Source organism: Brachycentrus maculatus, unplaced genomic scaffold, assembly GCF_059751285.1.
Source record: "Brachycentrus maculatus isolate JH-2025_06_01 unplaced genomic scaffold, ASM5975128v1 h1tg000188l, whole genome shotgun sequence".
NCBI lineage: Eukaryota > Metazoa > Arthropoda > Insecta > Trichoptera > Brachycentridae > Brachycentrus > Brachycentrus maculatus.
The window spans coordinates 661,691-682,224 of NW_028280939.1; the positions used below are offsets into that span (position 1 = coordinate 661,691).

Here is a 20,534-nt window from a genome sequence, read left to right on the forward strand (position 1 = left end):
TCATTTCTTCATGCGGTGATTGGTTGATATTTTGTAACTTGGCAACATCGACACCGGCGCTCGCGCACGCGCACGCGCATTCTTCGAGTTGCCAAAATACGTGTTGTGGCTAGTGATGCAAATATACGGCAGGCGGCCATCTCAGTTTGCTTTTGAGTCTTGTTCGTATAGTTGTTGTGTTTATTTCTACCTCAGAGGACTGTCAACAATCAAATAAAATGTCAGAAGTATCGTTCAAAAGGACTCTGGCAACGGAGGATCTATCAAATGTGGAATTTGATACCAGTGAAGATGTTGAAGTTATTCCCACCTTCGATACCATGGGACTTCGAGAAGAGCTTCTACGCGGGATATACGCTTATGGTTTGTTTCTCTCGTAATACTTTCTCTTCTATAACACTTCTTACTGTCTTTATAAACGTAATACCCTTATGCTTTTAATATTACCCGCGTTGCCCGTCGTGGACTATAATTATTTTATAGGTTATGTTTGTAATAACTATTTTGTTTTCTTTTAGGTTTTGAAAAACCGTCAGCTATCCAACAGAGAAGTATACAACCTATCGTGAAGGGCAGAGACGTTATCGCCCAAGCACAATCTGGTACCGGTAAAACGGCAACATTCTCAATATCCATACTTCAATCTCTGGATACGACAGTTCGCGAAACGCAAGTTCTGTGCTTGTCCCCCACGAGAGAGCTGGCCACGCAGATCCAGAAAGTGATTCTCGCGCTGGGGGACTTCATGAACGTGCAGTGTCACGCGTGCATTGGCGGAACAAACTTAGGAGAGGACATCCGGAAACTGGATTACGGACAGCATGTAGTGTCGGGAACTCCTGGAAGAGTGTTCGGTGAGCTGAACTTTTTTTAGAAAAACATTTGTGTTTTTATTATTTACAAAAATACTTCAATGTCATACTATTTCTCATGTGGCTCATTATTAGAAATAGGTATCAAATTGTGGTAGAGTGGATTCGAACCGAGAAACTCTGACTCAAGAGTCCGCGACACTAACCACGGGACCACGACCCGAAAATTTATTGTATTCTTTGACTGGTTACAATACTCCAAGGGATACTGATGTTTTTTTTAATCTTGTTAGTGTGTGACGTGAAGTACGAAGTACTAGGACGCATTATGTATTCCTCCGGGGCTAAATAAAACACCGTTTGATGTCGAACGGCATTAAAAAATTACTTAACATCCATCTTTAGGAAAAACCTATGGGAAAATCCTTTATATAAAAATGTTTTAGATTCCTTTTTCTTACTTCCACCAAATAATCCTGTTTGCTTTGAAACCTGTACAAAGTTGTTTTACAAGTTTTTAAATGGAGAATAACAAAATTAGTAATTAGAATATTAATTACATGTACTTCACCGTTTTTGTTTTATTGTGTGTTTTGTTTTTTTTTTAACTTTTAAATTGCTCGCCAAGAAAGTTAAAATTTGTACTTATAGTTGTAGTTTTCCTTTGTAGGCAGTTATTCAAATTAGCTTTTATGAACTGCTTGGCTGAATAGCAAACTTTAGTTGACATATATATATGTTTCAAATTAGTATACACTAGGACCTCACTTTGCATCGTAGATACGTTCCAAAAGATTCCCCGAAATTTAAATTTACAAAACGGGAAATTATCTTTTAGAAAATTTAAAAATGATTCTCTGATTAAATAATAATAAAAAAAACAACGCGAAGCGAGGTCTGAGTGAATTATTACACGCACTCTCATTGAAAGTTGATTCCAGATATGATCCGGCGCAGAGTACTGCGCACCCGCTCCATCAAGATGCTGGTCCTGGACGAGGCTGACGAGATGCTGAACAAGGGCTTCAAGGAGCAGATCTACGACGTGTACCGCTACCTGCCGCCCGCCACGCAAGTGGTGCTCATATCCGCCACGCTGCCCCACGAGATACTCGAGATGACTTCCAAGTTCATGACAGACCCCATCCGAATTTTGGTCAAGCGGTGAGTTCCCGTTAATGGATATTAGTGTGATTTTTGTTTAGAAAAATAGGTAACGAAACGAGGATAGCAATACTAAGATTCACATCATTTGTCTCACCTTTTTTTCTTAAAAATATTAGCATTGGCATTGGAATGATTGAATTTGAAATTGGAAAATGAACTTTGAAAGAAACAATGCCTACTCTTCACTTAAATTTTTATTTGTTCTTTCAAGTGCGTATGTAGAAAGTATATCAAATCTTGAATAATGTTTTATGACAGCATGATGATGCAGTAGTCTTTTGTTTTAACAAAGTAATCTCATCTCTTGACCTTCTCTAATTAACTTTTCCGGGAGTATGGATGTAAATGAACGTCGGTGCAAATTTTCCTCAAAGGAGTATTGACGTTAATGAATGTCAAAGTCCGTCTGTCGGTTGGTATGATGTTGCTTGTATAGCAATGTCATGTGTATATTTGTATGTAATATTGTCATAAAATAAAACCTAGAGATGGTGAGTTTTATTTTATTTTTTTTATTATTTTACGTAATTTCTATCTTAATAATATGTACATGGATTTTATGAGAAAAAAAAATTAATGTAAAAAGAACCCACTCCCCAGAGAAGTCGCACATCAATTATTGTACTCCCGGAGAGGTTATGTTAAAATAAATCTAATTATGTACCTAGATTTAGGTGAGGGAATTTTCCCTACGATTTTAGATTTTATTGGTCTAAGATAAGTTTTCTACGTGATTTGGAAGTGAATATGACCCTCTTTGTCGTTTTGCAGTGATGAGCTGACGCTGGAGGGCATCAAGCAGTTCTTTGTGGCGGTGGAGCGCGAGGAATGGAAGTTCGACACGCTGTGCGACCTGTACGACACGCTCACCATCACGCAGGCCGTCATCTTCTGCAACACCAAACGCAAGGTGGACTGGCTCACAGAAAAGATGCGAGAGGCCAACTTCACGGTGAGCTCCATGCACGGCGACATGCCACAGAAAGAGAGGGATAACATCATGAAGGAATTCCGCTCCGGACAGAGGTAAAGAAAACATATTGGCTTTTTTGTGGTTTCATTGATTTCATTTCATTTTACAGATGCTAAGCCATAGTTGGGTGCACACCCAACTTTGAAACTGGCATCAAGGGTTTGATTGCCTCCATTTGCAAAATGAATTCAAGAAATATTTATCTTTAATTGCTAGAAGCTTGATTTTTGAGCTAATGATTTTTTTCATTAATTGATTCGGCAGTCACTTCGTTGTAAAATATATCTATTTTTAATTAATGTTTTACTTAGTAAATACCACTATTTCTTAAAATCTACTGTGACATGTGTTTCGATGCATTCCGCATCATTTTCAAACACAATTAAAATTAAAAATAAAATTAATAAATAAAAATAAGAAACAGCTACTACCCCCTCTTCAATATTCAACGTCCCAAGGACCCAACTCTAAAATTTGGAATTAGCTTCACATACGGTGTTTGAAAATGATGCGGAATGCATCGAAACACGTGTCACAGTAGATTTTAAGAAATAGTGGCGTTTACTATGTAAAACATTAATTAAAAATAATGATTTTTATTGCAATATTCACCTTCTCCATCTTTACTACCAGCAAGCAATCCTCTAAAATGGAAGCTATTCCTATTAGAGTAAAAATGATAAAAGCGCTTAGTGCTTAGTTTATCATTTTTACATAATCATATTTGTATCTTTCACACTGCTGGTGGAAGATGTTTCCACAGTCAGTCAAACGAGTCACATATCTGGCTTCTTTATTTTCAGTCGTGTTCTTATCACCACGGATGTTTGGGCGAGAGGTATCGACGTGCAGCAAGTGTCCCTGGTCATCAACTACGATCTCCCCAACAACCGAGAGTTGTACATCCACAGGATCGGGCGATCCGGCCGCTTCGGCAGGAAGGGTGTCGCCATCAACTTTGTCAAATCCGACGACATCAGAATCCTCAGGGACATTGAACAGTATTACTCCACGCAGATCGACGAGATGCCCATGAATGTGGCGGATCTTATTTAAATATAATATACTATAATTTAAGAATGGCTGTTTGAATGTTAGAAGTATGAGTTTTGTATCTATTAATATTAAGCTGCTAATATTACCAAAATCTTTTAAGTTTTGCTATCACAGATTTTGGTGTGGTGGAAACAAAATTAAATAATTCTGTGGTCAACAATTAGAAGCAATATTTATTGCAATTAGAATTTGAACAATTAACTTTCACTAAAATGTATTCTATTAATGGTATATATATTTTTTTCACAAACAGGAAAAATTATATAGCAGAAATAAAAAAAATAAAATTAAATTACAATATTGTGAAAGGCTGCACAGCAATCGAATCTTTCTAAAATTATTGTTTAAATAAAACAGTTTAAATTTATGTATGTACATACAGTTTATTGCATTTCTTTTTTCAAATAAAATAAAAAATATCACAATCTACTTTTTTTTTCCTTTTTACTGCTTCCTTATTGTTATAATGTATGCAATTCATATAACAATAATTATTTATTACACATATTATGTATAATCATATTTTTTACCCTTATCTGCATTCAATGGTGCTTAGGGCACTGCATTATATAAACACAGTGTTATCTTGATCGTTAACACATGAAGGAAAGGTCATCAGCCCTCCGCTTCATGTAGCAGTCCAGGGTAATATTGAATAAATATTAAAGAGTGAAATATCACTTATTTATTTGACCCCCTCCTGGGAATCGAACCCTGGACGTCCAGTACGGTAGTCGTGCGTTCTGACCATTACACTACGTAGGCGGACATCATACGTATTAAAACAGTATCCCACTTCCAACAGCTAATGCTTTGCTTAACTTAACTGAAGTTTTACATTCTGTCTTAATATAAAACTACAGTAAAATCTCATTCAAATTCATTTGAACAATCATAATTTTAAAATGTTTTCAATTATAGTCCCTCTGATCTTTGATGCAAAACTTTTTGATAATTTACATTATCATTCTAAACTCGGGAGAGGAATGTCAAGTAAAAGAAACAATCATTGAAACTGCAGTGTGTGGTGGCCATAGATATTGTATATACATATTGATAATTGTCAAGTGAGGTGCTACAGTAGCCTTGAGTTACTTTAAAATTTGAATTCCTTATATTTCTTTGCTTGTTTGGAGTCTGTAGTTTGTTGCCTCTTGCGTTTGCTCTGAAAAAAAAAGAGAATATTGTTTTAAAAATACAAGTACTGAACTAAAAAGTTATCGACTAAAAATCCAAAGTTCCTACTCAATGCTGACAGTAATTATTAACGAGACCTGGCTACAACACTCTTGAAGGGTGAAAAGGTATAAAAAGAAGGAAGATGAATCAGTAGCGACTTATAAGAGGCTCTTCTATAACACCACTGAATTAATGTCATAATTACTTCATTATTATACTTCCATTTTTTTTAAAGATATGAATGAGGAAGTCTTTGAGTCACAAAGGTCTCTGTAGTTGATTTTTAACACATTTCAAACGGGTATTTTTTACGCCTGCGGATCACAGGCAATAGGATTTGAAAATTAAGTATATATAGTTAAGACCTTAACAAAGAGATTGGTATATGTATAATACATATTCATATAAAAACATTGGATAATTCCTTCTTTCCCGTCTTTAAAATGAGGCCAGCGCAGAAGGTAAAAATACCATTCCCGTCCTTAAGCATCAATCGACCAAACGGTTAGAAATACCTTTCCCGTCCGAAGTGTGTTAAGAATGATTAATCAGCTATTTTCATATCGTGGGTATAGTGGCAAAAAACGTTAACTCTAAAATCCCTGTTTTAATAATCCCTGTTATTTAAAACTTTTAGCCTTAATAAAATACCAGCTATTAAACTTAAAGTTGAATTTACTTTTAAAACCACATTAATATGACGTTTTAAACTGCTTAATGTATTTTTCCAGTTTGTAGAATGTTAAAAACATTATAATTTGCATCATTAACACACTATCTGTGGGCGGATTCGCGCTCATAATAGAGATAAACATCTCTGAAAAGAAGTGATAACATTTAACCACACAGTATACATCGATATAAGATCAAAAGATGCCGCAAAAGTCATGCGTAAAAATAACTTACTTAAAATTACCCTTCCCAGAGATAGTGTGTTAAGTCAAATTGGCATATTTTCGAGATAAAGTTTTTTGTCAGTACACCCACGATATACAAGTACAAAGTTGCGTAAGTTAGAAAGTGCAGTCGGTGTTCAGTACCTTTTGCCTGGCGACGTGCTCAGCCAGCATGTCGGAGAGGTCCTCCTTGGCGGGTTGGTGCTGCTGCGCGCGGAGCTGCTGCTCGTAGCGCGCTGCCATGGCCTCCGCATCCAGCTCCAGCTCCGAGGGGTCCAGAGCCAGCTCCACTGCCCCGCCGCGCTCTGCCACCGCGGCGACTCCCGCCTGCCCTCTTCTGGCCGCCGCTAATAGTGCAAGTGACATGTTAATACGTGAGCAAAATCCCATGTGGATAAATGAGAGCATTGGAAGCAAATATTATATGTACAGTGAAACCTCTATCTATCGTTCCTCGAATAATCGTTTTGCCGGATGTGTCGTTTTATTTCGTTTCTCTATCACCATTTACCGCATTTATCGTTCGAATTAAGCTGCATACTTGATACATTTGGTCTGTTTTTTTTACATTCTTTTCAATTTTCTTACATTCATTGGCAACGTGTGGGATAGAAACTATCGAAAACTTGTAACCGATAGCAGGAAAGGTCGATATTGATGAAAAGGAGCCGCTGCCTGTACCTGCATTTCCAGAAGCGTGCACACTCTTTGAAAGAAAACTTTCTACAACGCACATTCAATAACCGATGCTGAAAAAATACTGTTTGCAAAGCCGAAAATATACTATTGACTTACGAAAATAAAATAGTTAAAAAACAAATTTTGATCAATAAACTTTAGTATTTTTTAAAATTCTATTCAGGTTTGTATTTTTTTTTAAATAAATATATTTGCATCTGAAACCTGTATTCTTAATAGAATTTTAGCCTACGAATGGTTATACAGATTGGGAGGCCGATATCTTTACTCGGTCGTATCTACTTGCGTATTGACCTCTTAATACCGCATTCAATGTTTTCCCGCATTCATAGTTTATTGTAATAGGTCCCTTTAAAAACGATAGATAGAGGTTTCACTGTATTTCTTTTTAATTAAAAGAATAAACTGCAAAGCCCCTACTGAGGCTTATCTGCAGGTAGGATAGTAAGGATAGGGAAGGTAAATGTACATCATAAACACCCGGACCAATTGAAAATAAATCCTGCTTGAATTCATTTTGCAATTGGCGGGAATCGAACCCGCGATGCCAACTTCGCAGTCTAGCGTCTACTCAACTACGCCACGGCGCCTGTCAAATGTAGTTTGGTCTGTATAGCACTTGGTTCCAACCTCCTTTTCATCCTGATCCTTATGATTAAGTATGGCAAATGCTGAGATGTTCCTACGTACTTCCAATTATATTTCCTTCTCTGGAATACTTCTGTGTCCGGTTTTGTATTTGGAGTCTTGTTGCTAAAGCTTTACCTTTTTTCAGTTTGCCATTGCAACCATTCAGGTTTTTTTTTGACATCTTAACAAAGATGAAGAAGGATATGGAAGAGTCTGGACATTTACAGGTCCAGTATCACTTTACATATGTGTAACATTCACCAATACTACCCATGATCACACTATTCAAATTCTTGGAAATTCTACATATTTTGATTTAACTCGAAACAGTCCCTCAATTCAATAGACTTCACTAGTGACATCTATGTTGTAAATAAATAATTTATCATACACATATAAGCTACTGTTGCGCTTTTGGTTAGCGCACATTTACAACTACAAGGCCAGTACACAGAAGCATCCAAATACAGACGCACATTCGGATATTATCTTTAAACAATTGCTATTAGGTATTCAATGAGTGTGTGGCGGTCATTTATCGTGTGTGGGGGGATGGTGCTAGCCTCTAATATCTAAAATATCCTTAGTAATCATCTACTTTAAGATGATTTTTGTGGATTTTTACCACAGTTAGAATATTGTCCAAGACTAGGAAAGGTAACATCCTCAATTCGCATATTTCTCATATGTAATTTAGAAAAACACCACACATATTATGTAATTTATTTTAACAATTTTTTTGTTGTAACTCTTCTCATTGACAAAATTTTTAATGTGGGAATCAACTATTCGGATTAATAATTTTGCAGTCAGGTATTTCATTACATTACAACTAGACCGGTGTTTTTTCTACGGCTAGTCTTTTATGGACATTAATGAAACCATAACAAAAACATAAGATTTACCAATAACTGTGGGTGGTTGAGCTCCGCCCGCTCCCGTCATGTCGTACACGTGTGTGGAGGCCATCATGCCCGCCGTCACACCCCTCTTCTCGGCCAACACTTGGTACAGCACCGGTGTCTCTCCACTAAAGGAAAAATATATCAAAATAAATATACACATATGAGCAAAATGCCTTTCCCTGATCATTTTCATACCTCCAACTTGTCATCGCCAATACTCAAACACCTTTTTTTTTATTTGACAAATCTTTATTTTAATGTAAAAAAAAGCTTAAAGCTTTGTGTGGCTTGTTTTAGATTGAAATGTAATTTTTTTTAAATGCTAATGATACAAGATTGATATTTTAAAAAGCAGAAAGTTTGCTCTTCCAACTTTTCATTTCGTTTACAGGTATTCAAAACATTCTTCATCTTCTTCAAACCCTTATCCGCACCTTAATGATGCATAGGACACTGCGTCATATAAACGCAGTGTTATCTTGATCGTCAACATATAAAGGAAAGGTGATCAGCTCTCCGCTTCAGGTACCAGTCCAGGATAATATTGAAATAATATTAGATTGAAAAAATCACTTATATTTATTTGAACACCCCCTGGGAATCGAACCCGGGACCTTCAGAACGGTAGTCGAGCGTGCTGACCATCACACTATAGAGACGGAGACAGATTCAAAACATAGCGATTGCTAAAAAAAGATATTGGTAATAGAATTCATACATTGCAGTGTAACTACTTATTTTATCTTACCCCTCAATGTCATTTTCAATCTTCTTCTTCCTCAACTCGATGGTCTCCGGAGTCTCCAGTCCCTGGGAAACGGAGGACATTCCCGAAGGAGTGGCGAGTCCTTCTCCCGGCGTCACCAGTCCGCTGACCAGGCCTTCGTTATTCTCCGGCCCACCTTCCTCACCTTCAGATTCTGTTCATTCATATAAAAAATTATTTTAAATCTGCGTGAAAGATTGCGGATTAAAAAAAAATAATAATATTGATTTAAAAAAATTCTAAATAAATTTTTTTTTCACACACTCGACCACAAGTCGAACAGCAGCAGCCAAATACATCGCCCAAAACTCTAATATGCATAAATTAGATTTTTGTATTGACACTGTATTAAGTTGATATATCCAACCACAGCAACTTGGTAGTCAAATTTATTTCTGGATTAAGACAAATTCATCAAATTGTACATACCTTCCTCTGATGATTCACCCTCAGATTCAGATTCCAACTCTCCCCACATAGTTCTATCTACCTCTGGTTCTTCTGCATCCTGAAAATATAACAATGAACGGTTATGTATTTTTAATTAATGTTTTACTTAGTAAATACCAATATTTCTTAAAATCGGTGTTTGAAAATGATGCGGAATGCATCGAAACATGTGTCACAATAAATTTTAAGAAACGGTGGCATCTACTAAGTAAAACTTAAATTAAAAATTGATAGATTTTACCACAAAGTGACTGCCGAATCAACTAATAAAATTAACAGTTATGTATTCCAATCCTAAGCATGGACCAACTATGTATAAGAAATACAATCACAGGAATTTTTTTTTTTTTTAAAGGAATAACTCGCAAAGAATCTTACTATTAGAGACTTGTCTGCAGGTAGGATAGTAAGGATAGGGAAGGTAAATGTAAAAAACACATCACAAACACCCAGACTAATAAATCTTTCATGAATTTACTAAGTAATCGGCAGGAATCGAACCCGCGACGCCAGTTTGGCAGTCGAGCGTCTACCCAACTATGCTACGGCGCCTGTAAACGAGTATTATCAATGGAAAGACATAATTACATCTTGAGGGTTCTGCGTGTGTCCAAATACGTCTCCGTATAGAGGCTTTCCATGCTCGTCCACTGGAGGCTTGCCCCACCCGCCGGCGTGGTAGCCGAAGGCGCAGCCCTCCGGGATGGGGGCGTTGAGCCCCGCTATCTTCAGGTTGGGGTAGGACGGCGGCGGCCCGTAGCGCTGTTGGGCTATGAGCCACGGGGGGGGTACCTGGAATGCCACCATAATTTTATTTCTTCTTCTTCTGCTTGGTTTAGGTCTTGTGGCCTGTTTTTAAGAGGTTCACTGCCACGAGCGCGTTAACGCGCTCTCCAATTGTGTGCTCGCTAGACCGGCAATACAAAATGAGCGTGTAAATGCGCTCTCGTTTGAGCTTGTCGCAAGCCAATATCAAATCCAATTGCAATATTTTTTAAGTAGAATATATAGTAAAGAAATACAAAAATATTACAAATTACTCATACTATCTAAGTTACAGTCATCTTTCTAAAAGCTTTTGTATTTATTTTTTAAAAATCACGGCCTGCTGAGTACGGCCATATTAATACCTTCCGGCATTGAAAGGGTTATGAGGGATTAGCCTCTTGTGATGTTGATATGGAACCATAAATTTATTTATGAACTTAATTTCCAATCCAGGAAAAGTGGATTCTGGAACAACCCATACTCAAACTGTGCAATACCTGAGTACAAGTAGAGTACATAGTCTTCTTTCTTCAACTTCTATCTGCACCCGGATGGTGCGTTCGGAACTTCTGTTAACCCATACTCTTACATACATAGCACTCAAGTACTATTTATCAAACATACTTAAAGTAATTCCACAGTATACGCAATTATATAAATAAATTTAGAAAAGTATTTTTGTATGTAAATTCAAATTGGTAAATGTTTTTTTTTTGATAATTTTTCTTGGATAAATTAAATGACTTATTTACTTATTATTAATTCTATCACCATGTAAAATTCATATATCTGTTGGCTTTATAAGAAAATAAAAATGTATGAGGTATGTACTTGATACTTGGGTACTCAACTACTCTGCTTATACATCAGAGTTTAAAGAATAATTCCTAGTCAGAGGCGGTCAGTGACTGAAATTTTTGGCAATGCATTTCACTCCAAAAATGGTAGTATATAAAAAAGCTCCTTTTTAGAATTTTACTATAAAATACGCTTGCGCGGAGGTAAAGAAGATGGGTCGATGATAGTTCTAGCGGAAAACTTTCTTGGTACAAAAAAATACTGAATGTCAAAGCTGAATCACAGATATTGGTAAATTTAATTGTGTGGGGACAAGTCATTCATTCATTCAAACCCTTATCCGCACCCCAATAGTGTATAAGGCAATGCTTCATATAAATGCGGTTTAATCTTGATCGTTAACACATGAAGGGAAGGTGTTCAGCCCTCCGCTTTAGGCCCAGGGTAATATTGAATAAATAAAATTAAATAAAAACCAATAAAACATTTTAGAAATCACACATAATTTCATAATTGTGTGCATCATTCTCTATTTTCTTATTATTCACTAACCTTATGGCTGTTGGGTCCCACGGGCATGCCGAGAGCTGTTCTTAATTCCTCACTCAAGTCACCGGGCTTCTTTTCCTTTAATCTAGTTTCAAATTCTTTTCCTTCATAATACAAATCTCCGTGAATTGTCATGCGAGGTTTGGTCTGCCATCTGGAATTGTACAAATATATGATAAAAGAGTTCTAGAAAGTTTTGTTATTTTCCAGGAAAGTGAAACACACGTCAAATTCAATCACATTTTCTACTGTCCCGGGCTTAAAGCCCGGGACAGTAGAAACAGCAGATATATTTGTAAGAATGCAAAAAAGTCTAGAAACAAGTACATATGTCACTCTCCTTATCATTCATCCTTCACTTTGTGTAATATCACTTAAAAACTCTGCTACTTCTACTACTACTACTTCACAACTGCCAGTCAGGTCAGTCTAAAGTCGACCTGATAGTGGAATGGTTTTTCCCAAACCGGTGGTCGTAAAGTAGTTGAGTGGTATTGCACAAAGTGAATGATGAATGATAAGGAGTATTATATTGCCATATCACAAAGTTAACAATGCTTTTAATATGCAGGGTGGCTCAAAATTAATCATCCTATCGGAAGACGTTATAATTTTTGCAAATGGCGTTGTGACAAATTGATAAAACGGGCACAAATGTGTATCAACATTGCTGGCAGCTGCTTGACTGATATCATCTTTTTCACTTAACAGAAAAAAAATTAAAGGTCCAAATAAAGATTTCGATCACTGAAAATCTTTTTTTTTATTTAGTAAAAAAGTTATTGATAAATAAAATTGGATTAATTTTGCACCACCCTGAATATGTTTGTATACTGCAGTCTAGTTCACAAATTTCAAATATGTTTGACGTATGCCATTTGCAAAAATTATTCCGAAAGGGTGATTAATTTTGTGCCACCCTGTACAAAATACAAGTATATAGCATTGTTATTAAATTTGAAGCAGTATCATATACTTTTTTTTAATAAACAAAGAGATAATGCCCTATTATAATATTTACATTTTTAAAACTAACAATGTATACTTTAAAAGGCAGAATAATTATCGGTAAAGCTTATTAAAGCATTGGTTTAACAATGGAAGCAAAATCTTACTTGAAAAAGGCATCATGCAACTTTTGGTAATCAATGTCAATCTTCCCGAGTTTGGGTCGCGCCCTCTCTCTCATTTTGGCCTTGAGGGTCTTGGCTTCCTCCTTGTCCTGGAGGGAGGCCCTCATCTCCATAATACCCGTCTTCTTGATGAAGTCGGGCAAGTCAAACGGCGGCTTCTCTATACCTCTCTTACCTTGTAAATACTGAAACCAGAACAAATATTACAAATATAAAAATATATATATATATATATATATATATATATATATATATATATATATATATATATATATATATATATATATATATATACACTTCTCTCGCGTTATTCTTATTTAATTCATTGTATTCTTTTGGAAGGGGGATCATAAAAATATATATTAGATGCAAAGCGATCAATTCTGTCTAGATTGAAGTAAAATGTTTGTAAAACAATAAAACTATTTTGTTTTCTGGATTTCTCAATATTTAATCAACATATGCAGTTATGTGGTGAATGAGATTATAGTTGTATTTTTCAATGCATTCGATTATATGAAATAAAATTACATTTTAATTTTATTCTTTTTTTAAGTCAACTACTACATACTGAACTGAACATTTTTATAAATTTATGTTTAAAAGGCATTCCATTGACCTACTACTGCACAAATGGGATATATTTGTAACATACCATAAGACGATAAAATTTGAATAAAAAAAACAATAAAATTATGCAATATACAGTCTGTCAATAAAGAGTAGAAAACAAGGGAGGGCGCCACTGTTGTTTAAATGGCAATACTAAAATAGAACACATGCTGGAAATGTAAAGCTGTGTATCCTACAATTTTGTAAAATATTAACTACACAAAAATATTTTTTCATTGCAATATAGATAGGTACCCACTGATCTCAAAATTAAATGAAATACAATAAATAACATACAAACATAACTTAATAGTATAATATTGTTATTATCGAAACATACAGTAAAGATAGAATTGTTAATGTTTTTTAACACGAGTTCGTAGAAAAAAATAATAACATGTAACTTTAAATATAATATAAGGTGGTTTCATGTAGACGGTGACATTCCTCGTGTTTTAAAGATATTTTTTTATATATCGTTTACAGTGTTCTGCATTTACAGTGTCATTATGCTTAAAGAGAACTGTCAAAACAGCATGTAAACATAATCTCAAATAAAAAGTAATTTTCAAGTGTTTTCAAGCAACATTGTATATATATCATTTCAAAGTATTACAGAATTAAAAATAAATAGCAAAAACTTCAAAACATCTTGGAAGTTTGCCTATAAACGTCCGTTATATCCATTGAGATATTTTCGGCTTTACATTCTTCCAAACAACGTTGAAAAACGTTAAAAATTACCTCCCTAGTGCCACTTTTTATTGTTTTATTCATGTTGATAATAGTTTTTATAATTAGTGAATTTTTTTAAATACATAAAGCCAATTTAAATATCAATATCACATGAAAACTCGTACGCCGACGCTAAACAAAATGTGTTTGATACTTTTGACAATTAAATATTGGTGTTGCTAGTCTACAAATTTCGTAGTTCCACTTTTAATATTTTCTACTCTAAATTGACAAGCTGTAATTGTATTTAAATTTACGTATTTGGATGTATTTTTAATACAACAAAAAATTAAGAAACATTCATGTTTTATCTAAAAAGATCTATTGCACGGTAAAAAGTTCAAAAAGTGGCTTGATATTTATTTTTAATACATTGTGTTATATTTTCAAACTTTAAAAACATTCTCCTGAAAAATCAAGTTTTTTAAATTATGACGTTGTGGAAAGGAGTGAGCGATATATTATAATACAAGTGAATTATACCTTGCGCTTGTAGCACCAATGCCTTGGAACTTGCACAGTATTCCGGTGAGCCTTGAGCTGCACCAGGAGTCGAGGATCTCTCGCTGTCACGTCGTACATTTCCACCACATCTGGTCGCACCACCAATTGCTTCAGTTCAGCCACCGATAACCTTGACATTTTCTTCAATTTCCTCTTCGACAACCGTTCCTTTTCATCATTAGCTTTTTTCTAAAAACCCAACAGTCGTAATTTGTGAAAAAATGCATAAATAAAAAGATGAATTATTTATATTATAAGATTATACTTTAAGCTACTTGATTACCCAAAACTATTTTCATAAGTGTTTAAACATTTCAGCTTAATTTTTATACAAGACTACATATAAATTATTCTGTGTCAATCTAAACACAATATTTTTAAAGTGGCATAAATTAAAGTGCAGTGCCATGGTCATCTCATCATACAGTATGAATTTTCAATCTAGCAACTACTGACTTTTGCAAGTGGCAACGAGTCAGGGTACTAATTTTACTATTTGATCAGAAGATGAATAATATTTTTAACAAAATTAAACGGAATTCATTTAAAGAATTAAACAATAAACGATGTACCGTAGAACGGGGCTACTTGAACTTTGATGTGTTACTTGAGCCCAGTGCAAAAAAAAATTTAGATTGTGGTATCGATCGAAGTATCGTGACAATAAGTGTCACCTGTCAGGGAAACAATGAACATGTCGATACATTCATTATTGTAGACCAAATACAGATTTAAATCTTTTTTGTACTGGGCTCAAGTAACACATCAATGTTCAAGTACGTTATTCAAATGATTTAAAAAAATCAATACCTCTTCAGTTTCTTCGTCAACTTCAAACTGATCTTGAACTCTCTCGGCTTTACGAGCCGTTGGTACAGGCCGACTCGGTGCTGATACCTCCTCTTGTTCCGGCTTGACATCTGATATCTTAAATACCTCAAATATTCTGTGGAACTGTCGATACATGGGCTCCAGTTCGTGGAATTGCAAGTTCTCTTGAATATACCTACAAAACATAAAAACCATAAGTAAGAGTAATATTGATCATGTCATTTATAACTGAAATAGAATACCATAGATTCACAAATATTGTTTGATCCAGAACTCAAGAGCTAAAAAAAAAAAGTTTTATATTGACATTTTATAAAATTATGCTGAATAATATAGAATTAGAACTTTATGTAATCATTTTTAAATCAAACGCAGATTTTTTGAGTATACTAAATTGTATTTTATTAAAAAACATATAAAAATTAATATTGTGACAATTGTTTCGCCTAGTTATGGCATTTTCAAACGAATGTGTTTTTTTTTAATAAAATACAACTTAGTAGACTCAGAAAATCTCTGTTTGATTTAAAAATTAATACATAAATTAAAATGGAGTTCTACAAATTATACACAAAATCTATAAATAATTAGAACTTACTCAACTTCTACATCTGGGGCCTTTTCTTTTTCTTTATTTTTCTGATCATTTTCTTTTTCCTTAATTTCTTCCTGTTTTCGCATTTGCTCCTCCTTTTTGGATTCGAGTCTATTTGCTTTAGCCGCCTTCTTGCGTTTTTTCTTTCGCTTATTTTTATTAGCCTTACCAGCTCCCTGTTAGTGCCAAAAAAAATATCACAACAATGTTTAATTTATAAAACAGAAAAAAAGAGTCTTCAAACGATGGCATTGAATAACATTGAAATGGGAATAACACAAACCATGGGAACTTATGTGTAATGAATTGAAAATTACAACTCATGGCAACTCAAACAAGTATATGCTAAAACAATATTTACATATGCATATCACTAATCATACACTGTATGAAAACATATCCTATTCGTACAGGAGAAAGTGTTCAGGAAGGCCATTTAAGTCACTTTTGCTTGGCAAAAAAATGAACATTAATGCAGATAGTCATTTTTAACAAGTCAATATATTATACTTTCAAGTTTAAAATCTTTTTGGCATTTTTTCAGGGCAATATTGAGCTAGTAAGATATAAAATAATCAATAATCAGGTTTTTGTAAAAAATGCACTTGGTCACTTTCTCTTGTATGACTACAATATATAGGTCCACAATATCAAAAACAAATAATGTGTGGTTAAAGGAACTTTGGAGTTAACTCAATAAAGCTGTACATATAAACTACTTTATCCATAGTCATTAAATAAAGAAACTATGTATAGAAAGCTACTAATAATATAATAACAGAGGTTATAATAATTAGAGGGTGGTTTTGAAGTACATTGCATCATTCAGCCATGCATCCATTATTGCATTACTCATGATAGACAAATAACTTAATTGAAAAATGTGGCATCGGCATGTAAAAATCGAGTGGTCACATTATTGTAAATTCAAAATTGTATATATGTATGAGTATGATGAAAAACAAACAAATGTACAACCACTTATGGAGGCAAAAGCCATTGGGAAAAATGCCACCATTAGAAAAAATATAAACATGTTTAGATTCTAATCATTATCTTTTCAAAATCAATAATGTAATTATCATTCAATTGTATAATTTGTTTGACCTCTTGTTTGGATATGAAGGGTGGCGGTGGAGCCTCTATAGCATCATCATCAGAATCTCCTTCTTCATCCTCCCCTTCTCCTTCGTACTCCGAGCTGATCACCGGTGCGGGGGGCGGAGTAGGTACTCGGGATTCTAAAAAATATGTTTTATAAAATGCTTGACCTCGAAAATATTTAATTTTATATCATTATTTAATATTCCTCACAGAGTGAAAGATTGGTTTTAAAATCAGAGATGATTAACTACATGAAGGCAAGTTGCCAATCCATTAACTGTTTACCAGAGGTTGGCACACAGCAGTGAAGTGCCCGAGATTCAAACCTTAATAAAAAAAATTGTACCCAGTCATATATATTCTCAAAGGGACAATCCAATCTTGATATATAAACATTTAAAATTACTGCCGGTACGTGGAATATTGTGGATGAGTATCATCGTTGACCAACAAACTAGACAAAAATATTGAAATCTTCTAAAAGTATACAACCATGACACACGATTTACACACAACGAAGATTTGATAGTCCCAAGAACTAACAGTAAATATGGGAGTCGAACACTGCAATATATCGTTCCGAACATTTTTAATTTGTTGCCGACGGATGTTAGAGGTCAAAATAAAATATGGAACAAAGGCAAAATAAAGGAATGGGTAAATGATCAAGTGTTAATTTTATGAAAATTGTAAAATAGTTCTTAATTTTTCTCTCTTTTTTGTGTGTATATTAGGTTAAAATGGTTAAAAACAATAAAAAATGTATGCAAAAAGAACTCCACCGACAAGACACACAAGGTGGCTTGGTGGGTCTCTGCAAAAAAATAAACAAAATTAAAGATGTTTAAGTTTGTTCTTTAAATAAATGTATACAATTTATGTAATGCTAATAATTTCTCAGGACCGAGTATTCAGATTGTAATGATTTTAGGTTTAAAACGTAGTTCATTCTCCATATGCTGACATCTACCTAAATAATTCCAAATGAAATATCCTTTAGTACAGTTACATGATGAAATAGGACTATATTGATCTCAGCATTCATTGTAATTTAAACTAGATACTTTATATAAATGGATAAAAGTCATTTAATTAATCTAATTTAGAATACTCAAAAGTAGTTGACCTCAGTTGTACACATCAGTACAGTTACATACATTGTAGTAGGTCTTTGTTGAGATCTAAATTAAAGTTGCATTAATTTTTAGAGCAGTCACTTTGTGGTATAATATGTATCCATTTTTATTTAAATTTTACTTGGTAAATACCACTTACCAAGTAAAATTTAAAACGTAAAATCTATTGTGACACACATTATTATTTACAGACACTGTATGTGAAGCTCAGTATAAATTTTAGAGTTGTTCCTCGGGACGTTGAAGGATGAAAAGGTAGGGGCTGCATTTTACACAAAAAATAATTTGAATAAAAATTTTAAATCACAAAATAATCATAGAAATGTACTAGACAACAGTATAAATTAAAGTAAGACAGTGAAAGTTCACATAATAAATTGGTATGACTTCCATAAAATCCAAAACAAGAATCAGGGAACGCAAATTTCTTTGAAGGGAAGATACAAAATGCTAGTTTGTAAAATTATGAAATAATTATACAATGAATGATCATGTTATTAAATAAAGGAATACTCACCAGTTTCCTCCTCTTCATTAGATCCAACGGCAGCAGCCCTCTGGTCCTTGAAGGCGAGAGCTTCCTCCAGCGCCTTGGGCAACACGACATCACTAGCCTTTTTATTTTTCAGTTCCTCTGGCTTCTCCACTTTCAGGGATAGCAAAGAGGGTAGGTTACTAGAGTTCTGAGATCTCGAAGGTGTGTCTTCCCTGTTCCCTTGGTCTCCCATGGGGCCACCCCAGGAGGGAGGAGGGCCCATACCGGGGGGGAGCCCCATCATACCTCCGGGACCCCGGTTCATTAGCGGAGGAGGTCCTATTCCGGGAGGACCTATACCGGGGGGTCCCATCCCGGGAGGGCCCATGCCGGGAGGCCCTATTCCAGGAGGACCCATGCCAGGAGGACCCATACCAGGAGGACCCATGCCGGGAGGACCCATGCCGGGAGGACCCATGCCTGGGGGACCCATGCCGGGAGGTCCCATGCCGGGAGGACCCATCCCAGGAGGACCCATGCCTGGAGGTCCCATTCCAGGTGGACCCATGCCGGGTGGACCCATTCCGGGGGGGCCCATTCCGGGTGGTCCATGACCCATTTGGTTTTGATTAGGCCCCATTTGCGGAGGACCTGAACCCATCTGATTAGAATTTGGTCCCATCTGACCAGAATTTGAAAACATCGGAACATCTGGTCCGATGTTTTCATATTGTCCCATTTGTCCATGCGGACCCATCGAGCCAGAATTAGGGCCCAATGCACCGGGGGGGCCAGAGTTAGGTCCCATTCCCATCGTTCCGGGGGGACCTGTTCCAGGGGGTCCCATCGGTCCGGGACCCATCATCATTCCTTGCATGGACCCCGAGCCGACGTTTGAATTATCTTGATTATTTGAAGAAAATGGTGGCCCTGTAGGTACTCCCGGAGGCCGCAAAGATTGCATGACGCCGGGCGGGGGGACATTCCCCATCATGAGCGGCATGTCCTGGTTGTTGCCCCCACCGGGGAAGGGAGGCCCGCCGAAGCCAGGCGGAGCGGGCATGACGGACAACATCTGCCGCTGCATCTCGGCTTCGTGGTCACTCATGGAAGTGTTAGAGAGCTCCTGAAGGGCGGACCGCTGACGCCGCAAGAGATCGTCTTGTTGCTGCTGCTCTAGCATGGCCTGCTGCTGAGCTATTCTCACCGCCATCCCGTCCTATAAAAAAATAGACTCATAAACACAAAAGTCTTGTTGAATTATTCTATTCGATAACGTAGTATATCAAAGCATCATAACCTCTTCGCTGTTGTCACTCATCGTTGAAGACAAATCGGTCCCCAATCAATTAAAAATGATCGATGAATAATGTATTTATGTTTGAAATACACAAAATTTCTCAATTTTTTAAAAACTTTATAAAATGTTCATTGAAATCAATATCTAAATTATAACAACATTATTCCGCTTTCGGTACGAATTCGGCATTTTTGGCGTTTTCTATGGTGAATAGTGAAGTTGGGTGAGCAGTGTTGACAGCTAGAAAAAAAATGTGCCGGTTTGCCGAAAAAGACTATTTACTGGATATTATTATAAGTAGGTACGAATTAGATTTTATAACTATTATTATTTTAATTTATTCATTCAAACGATTTTCCGCAGTCTAATGGTGCATAGGGCACTGCATCATATAAACGCAGGTTATCTTAACCGTTAACACATGAAGAAAAGGTGATCAGCCAAGCTACCAGTCCAGGGTT

General features: G+C 35.7%; 2 protein-coding genes across 2 annotated transcripts; one reads left to right on the top strand and one right to left on the bottom strand.

The window, feature by feature from the left end:
* Window positions 1–85: 85 nt before the first annotated feature.
* Window positions 86–4,295, top strand: LOC148307823 (eukaryotic initiation factor 4A-III). Its single transcript, XM_088262780.1, has 5 exons — window positions 86–363; window positions 519–854; window positions 1,754–1,976; window positions 2,751–3,005; window positions 3,756–4,295. Exons 1-5 carry the CDS (start codon window positions 219–221, stop codon window positions 4,006–4,008), a joined length of 1,212 nt encoding a protein of 403 aa, XP_088118906.1. The 5' UTR covers window positions 86–218; the 3' UTR covers window positions 4,009–4,295.
* Window positions 4,292–20,288, bottom strand: Sf3b2 (splicing factor 3b subunit 2). Its single transcript, XM_088262778.1, has 14 exons — window positions 20,074–20,288; window positions 18,816–19,992; window positions 17,166–17,299; window positions 16,062–16,234; window positions 15,443–15,638; window positions 14,612–14,821; window positions 12,764–12,966; window positions 11,652–11,802; window positions 10,122–10,325; window positions 9,513–9,591; window positions 9,066–9,237; window positions 8,318–8,442; window positions 6,228–6,430; window positions 4,292–5,173 (listed from the first exon to the last, which is right to left on the bottom strand). The coding sequence occupies exons 1-14, from the start codon at window positions 20,092–20,094 to the stop codon at window positions 5,105–5,107; spliced, it is 3,117 nt and encodes a 1,038-aa protein (XP_088118904.1). The 5' UTR covers window positions 20,095–20,288; the 3' UTR covers window positions 4,292–5,104.
* Between the last annotated feature and the right edge of the window lie 246 nt (window positions 20,289–20,534).